At 49.4% G+C, this 6,516-nt stretch overlaps 1 protein-coding gene across 1 annotated transcript in view; it reads right to left on the bottom strand.

The window, feature by feature from the left end:
* Window positions 1-2,457: 2,457 nt before the first annotated feature.
* Cryl1 (crystallin lambda 1) overlaps window positions 2,458-6,516 on the bottom strand; it is a 110,441-nt gene continuing 106,382 nt past the window's right edge. The window contains exons 7-8 of the mRNA XM_005355432.1: window positions 3,350-3,456; window positions 2,458-2,998 (exon numbers count right to left, since the gene is read on the bottom strand). Of these exons, the coding sequence (XP_005355489.1) occupies window positions 2,885-2,998; window positions 3,350-3,456 (221 nt within the window). The 3' untranslated portion in view covers window positions 2,458-2,884. The remainder of the gene's footprint in view (window positions 2,999-3,349; window positions 3,457-6,516) is intronic.

The raw sequence follows: 6,516 nt of genomic DNA, 5'->3' as shown, positions 1-6,516 counted from the left end.
GAATGTGACAAGGGGAACACTTCTTCTAACCCCAAACCAGATCTCAGTCTCCTTGTGAGAAAACATCAGATAAACAGAGGCTGGGATTCTTCAGAAATGTCAAAGCTGGTAGATGACAAAGGAGGATGGGCAGGCAGAAGATGACGTCCAAAGTGGCACCCCATCCTTTGCAGCTTTTGACCCAACAGCCCCGGTGGAAGAGAGGATATGAGGAACAACGGGTGTATCCACGGCCCCTCAAGAACCACCATGCTCTTCCACAGCAGCCCCCAGCCTGTCACGCTGAGGGGAGGAGGCCCTCCCGGTGTGACGGCTCCTCTAAGAGGCACGGTTCCTTGGTTCCTGTGAAGCTGGGCTCGCAATCTCCGCTGCAGCTCCATGTCTGACCAAACCCTGACTCTTGACAGCTGCTTCCAGCACCATCTTCCTCAAGCTGGGTCTATGCTCCCCACCATTTGTTCTCGTTTGAACCAATTGCTATCTTCAGCTCTTAGGTGAGGGCCAATTCCTCACTTTATGTTGTGATGGCTACAAGACCAGGAAGCCTTCCTGCCACTATATCAGCTCCTTCCTAAGTAGCCATAGGATTGATGTCAGGATCCCTATGGGTACCCAGATCCACAAATGTTCAAGTCCCCTATATAAAATGGCCCCACATTGGCAGAGAACCCACACACATCCTTCTGCATACTCTAAGGCACACATAATCCCCAGATGATTCATAACAGCTAATACAGTGTAACTGCTGTGGAAATGGCTGCCATGCTCCGTAGCCATGACAACGTAAGGGGAAACGTTTCTACATGTTGATTTTCAGAACTTTCTAGAATTCTCTTCCAAATATTTTTGATCCCCATTTAGCTGAATTTCTTAGATTCTGAACCTTCAGGTATTTCCAAATGTGCCTGACATTCGGCCAGGAAGACATGACAATGAAAGTTGTAAAATATAACTTAGACATACAATAAAAACCAGTGTTTTCAAATGGCACCACCTTCTGTCCCCCTACAGCCAGGCAGATGACAAGTGGGAGCTACTTATGCCCCATGCTGGGCTAGGTCTCACTCAGGGGAGTGTTCAGGACCTAAGGCTGGGAACTGCATAGCCTTTAGGACTCAGGAAGGGAGGACACAGGCAGCTCTGAGAACACAGCTGTAATTCTGCGCCAGCACTGGGAAGTACCTTGAAGGGAGGGTGGAGAGGTCTTAGCTGCAGGAAGGTGCACCAGGCCCTGCTGCTGGGTGAAGCAATGAGATCAGGAAGGGTGAGGGACTGAGTCACCATAGCTGAAGAGTTCTCTGAAAGAAAGAGGAGGCCTTTCAGGGTTGAACACTTCCTTTCCATCTGGTCCCACCAACTTCCCAGTGAAGATTTCAAACACAGGACATCTCCTGTCCTGCCTCTCACTTTCTGACCTTGCACAAGGCATGTCTAGCACTTTTCCCAGCAGGGACAGGCAGCTCCTACATGTAGGCATTCCCCCTAATCCAATGCCCCACAGCCTCATACCCTCACAGCAGGCTTGTGTCCAGTCTGGTCCTGCCTGCTATCAGAGTGAACTCGCAAGACCCTGACCTGATCCAGGGCTGGGGAGAGAGAGAGGTCTAACTATTAGCATGGCCTGGCGGCTCAACCTTATCAGGCTGGTTGGGGCCTCTGTGGAACTCTCTCCTGACCACAGGGAACTGAGCCATTCTAAACACAGCCTGTTGGGACCTCATGCTCTTTTGCTGGCAGGCACTGGCTGACTCCTGTGATCCGCTCAGGCTCACAGCCCACCTCCTTGAAGCTTCCTTTGCAGGCCCTCTCAGTGGTACCATGGTTCCTCCATGTGCATGAGGTCTTGGAGCACGCAGCCTGCTGCACGGTCACTTTGATTCACGGTAACCGCAGCTCTTCAGCCATTCAGTGTGGGCTGAGAACATGGGGGTGTGCTGATTAAGACTCACAAGCTGGCGAAAATGATCTAAGCCACTGCTTTCCACACAGCAGCCTCCACCCTGAGGAAATGTGGCTCCCTACCTCATGACCCTGAAACACTCACCACCCAAAATGGCAAGGCCAGTGCCTTGCCAGACCTGTTGGGGAGTCCTGTAATGGTATCCAGCAATCAGTCACATGGAGAGATGCATGCACTGGTGTTCTTAGAGTGTTCTGGAAGCTTGTGCCAGCAACAGACTTCATGTTGAAGGAGGTTCTAGAAACAACTGTTAGAGCTGGTGTCTTTTGGCTGAACTCTACCACCGTCTCATTACCGCAGACATCGCTGGGCAGCCCACAATGCTCCTTAAGCACATCTGACCAGAGGACCACAGGGCACTAGCTTGGGAAAGTACTGGCCCAAAATGGAGGACCATTTACACATTTATGTATGTGTTTCTTTGTTTGGTGTGCGTGCGTGTGTGTGTGTGTGTGTGTGTGTGTGTGTAGAAATTGACTGTCGTCATGGAGTCAAGACTTTTATTCAGAATATTATTTATTCAAGCTGAAGGTGATTGCTTTATAATGCAGGGTCACAGGACACTCAGAGAAGGATTAGAAAACGATTACAAAAATTCTTTTGAAGTAGATTAAGATGACAGAAAACTGTAATCATCGCCTGCAAACGCACGTGTAATCACACTGAAAAGAGGTGAAGATCTTCGGCCTGCTTGCCCAGGTGGCAGGAAATCCACACCCCAGAGCCAGGCAGCACAGGGTCAGGTGGGAGTGACCAGAAGACACCTGGTGTCTACAGCTGCTTACAGTCAGACACAGGGGAGCAGACCTGGTCTTCAGGCCAACATCATGGGCTTTTCAATGTCCCACAGGGATTGGATCAAGAGCATCTCATCTCACTGGACAGAGCTTCCCGGGGAGGAGTGATGGAGACATTACAAGAAACCTACTGGGGCTGCGCCTTCTGTTTCAGTTTGGCAAGACTCTTGAGACAGTCATCCCTCCACTGCCTTCTGGAAGCTAAGTGTTCGGGATCATCAGGAACCTTCATGCACATGTCCTGGGAGAAGGAAGGAGGAAGAAAAACAGAGAACACATGCAGAGGAAATAGTCTGCCAGAAGTGTAATTGTCTCTCATATTTATGCCAGCTGTATGGACACCACTTCCAGACACAGAAGCACAAATCCCACAGTTAGTTAACACAAGCTCCAGACCTCCAGAGATCCCCAAGACAAGTCAAAATGAGCTGCCTACCTTAGGAAATCCTGGGTATGCAACTATAGACAGTCAGGAAGAAGCAAGGGTCAAGACTGCAGCTACTGACAAAGCCCGGCCCACAGACGGCACGGGAGGGAGGTGGGCAGTATGCACCAGCTTGCATTCCCAGCTTCCCCTGGAAAGTCCACATACCTGGTTAACTTTCTCCGCTGTGGCCCCTGAGAACTCCGGAACAGGCCCAAAAGTCTTGAGGACCCGCTTCATTCCATCACTGTATCTGTCGCAGTAGCTGACAATACCTGAAAACAGGAACCCACATGCCAGCATCAACATTCTGCCGCTCCAAACTGAGACCTGTGCAGAAGGTTCTGCCCCAGGAAAAGGGAATCTACAGAGAAGAGGCAGGAGATGAGCAACCTTCTAGCCTGGGCAAGCAGTCCTCATGAGTCTATCCTAGCTTTCTAGAAACTCCTGAAGAGCACTGGGCCCCTCAGGCCTGCCATGCGTCAGTGCCAGTCAGGGGTCCTTGGGCAGTGCAACTCAGGGGTCCTCCATCTCAGGGGTCCTCCATCTCAGGGGTCCCTCCATCTCGGGGATCCTCAGTCAGTGCATCTCAGGGGTCCTCCATCTCGGGGGTCCTCAGTCAGTGCAACTCATGGGGTCCTCCATCTCGAGTGTGAGTGGTGCTCACACTCTGACATGCAGAAAGAACCCTTTCAACCATGGACTGCTAAGGGTGTGTCCTGGGCTTCAGTGCATTTTTCTCCCCCCTTTTCCCTTTTTCTTTTGCCTTCCACCCCTTTTCTTTCTTTCTGATACAAGAGCTCATGCAGCCCAGGCTACATAGATGACTTGGAATATATGGTCCCATGTCCACATTCAAGTTCTGGGACTACAGGCATGTGCCACCACTCCTGCTTCCTGTGGAGCAGGGGATCGAGCCAAAGGTTCTATGAATGCTAAATAAGGACATCTTCAGGCTGCTCTCCTTCCCCCACCTTCCTTTTAGAGACAGAGTTTCATTCTGTGGCCCACAGCCCACAGTAGCTCATTAAACTCATGGTAATCCTCTTGCCTCAGCCTCCCAAGTGCTGGCACACTACAGGCGTGAACCATCATGAATGGCTTCAATTCATTCTTCATGAACCCCAGATGTCAAAACTCAAGTCACTCCCTCCTTATCACACACTTAAGTCTCAAGGTCAGGTTATACCTTATCAGGTATTTACGAGGTGAGGAAACACACGTGGGGTTGTTTTCATCCCTTGCCGCACTTCCATAAGGAGGGCTGGAGCAAGGCCTGCCTGAAACCCTGTGCACAGGCCGTCCCAGCCCAGCCAGGCTGATCGGTTTCTCCACTGCAGGGTTTTGGTGGAGAGGTGAGTGAGGAGAAGGGGCACACAGTCTGTGCGAGCTGCTGCAGGCTGGATTGGCTGATTAGCCATGGAACCCAGGTGAGCTCCGAAGGAAAGCACAAGCCTGGTCTAGCCTGGGCACCTTTCTGAAGTGTAGCCACCTGCCCTAGGGCATTCAGTTCCCACTTCTTCCCTACAGGCTAAGTCTTGGGGCTGCAAGAGTAGACACAAGTTAGAGACAAGATAAGCCAGAAGCCAGGCCTGGGACCCCAGAGGCCAAGGTGTTTAGACGTCTTGGCTGTGCTGATTCTGGCCCATACTTTTCCCCTTTGTGGTGCTGGACGTGAGTTCTACCACTGAGCTAGCCTTGGGCCCGTGTTCAGTCTTCCAGAGCCACAAAGCCTTAGCAGGGGGTCACTAGAATAGAATCTAGACACAACTACAATGTATTCATTTGGAGTTGAGGGGAGCAAGAGACACCAAAATGAATATATTTGAAAGATGTTAAATGATCGCAAAATAAATATATTTGAATAATAAAATAAATATTAAAAATAAATGTATTTGAAAGATGTTAAGTGATACAAGTTAGTTTGCTTCCATCGTTACGACAAAACTTCTAAGATGTGTGTGTCAATAAGATGTGTGTGTCTAAGATTCGTGTGTCAATAAAGTAGTGAGAGCGGCGTCGGGACTGTGCTCATCACTCATGCGCACTGCTGTCAGGACGGCTGGGGCCAGACCTGCCTTAGCCACACCGTGCATGAACCTCACATCTGCCATGTCCCGACTCCGCCAGGCTGATTGATTTCTCCATTGCTTTGGGCTTGTGGCAAGCAGAACCTCATGGTGGGAAACACATGATGGAGAGAGCTGCTCACCTCATGATGACCAGGATACAGACGGGAAGAGCCCAGCCTCCCAATAGCCCATCCAAGGGCACCCCAGTGGTCCAACTTGTTTCTAAATGGACCCCGCCTCTTTTAAATAAATTTATTACATTTGTGTATGTGTGTGTGTGTGTGTGTGAGAGAGAGAGAGAGAGAGAGAGAGAGAGAGAGAGAGAGAGAGAGAGAGAGAGAATGTAGGTATTGTAGGAACTGGTTCTCTCCTACTATGAATGTTCTGGGAGTTGAATTCAGGTTCTCAGGCTTGGTGGCAATCCCCTTGGCCCATCTACCTCCCAACCCCCCCACCTCTTAAAGGTCCCATGCTCCTTTCTAAGTAACACCATGAGCCGGTCAGCAAGCATTCCACACAGTCTTTAGGCGACATTTAAGCCCCAAACCATCACAGAAGAAAGTGAGAAAATTGATTGTGACTGTGTATTTAATCAGCCTATAGTGAAAATGGAGGCCAATCCCTTCTCAGGAGCCAGCCCCATCTCCCCAGCCAATGTAAGCAGCAGCCTGAAGGGATCTGATACACAGACCATGTTTTATCTCTGGGTTACTTTACATTCCTTCAACAAATGCTCATCTTCCACCATCCTGAAATCATTCCAATTTTACAGAGATGTTCTAGAACTTTCTCTATTGCCTTTTATAAAACTTCTGAAAATTTAAAGGGCATTTCTCTCTCTCTCTCTCTCTCTCTCTCTCTCTCTCTCTCTCTCTCTCTCTTGCAGATTTATTTATATTTTCATTTAAAGGATATGAGTGTTTTGCCTGCATGTATGTGTATGTATGCACTATATGCAAGCTTGGTGCATGCTGAGTTTGGAAGAGAGAATTAGGAATGGTTCTTCCACAACCCTTGGAAAGCTTAACTCTACAAAGGCTAAATCTAATTTTTTAAAAGAAGATTTATTCCTGTTTCATGTATATGGGTGTTTTGGCTGCACATGTGTCTATGCCATGGTTGTGAGCCTCCATGTGGATGTGTGTGTGTCTGTGCAATGGTTGTGAGCCTCCACGTGGTGCACGTGTGTCTGTGCTGTGGTTGTGAGCTTCCATGTGGTGCACGTGTGTCTGTGCCGTGGTTGTGAACATCCACATGGCTGCA

Source organism: Microtus ochrogaster, chromosome 17 (assembly GCF_000317375.1).
Source record: "Microtus ochrogaster isolate Prairie Vole_2 chromosome 17, MicOch1.0, whole genome shotgun sequence".
NCBI lineage: Eukaryota > Metazoa > Chordata > Mammalia > Rodentia > Cricetidae > Microtus > Microtus ochrogaster.
This window is presented reverse-complemented; position numbering and strand designations above follow the sequence as displayed.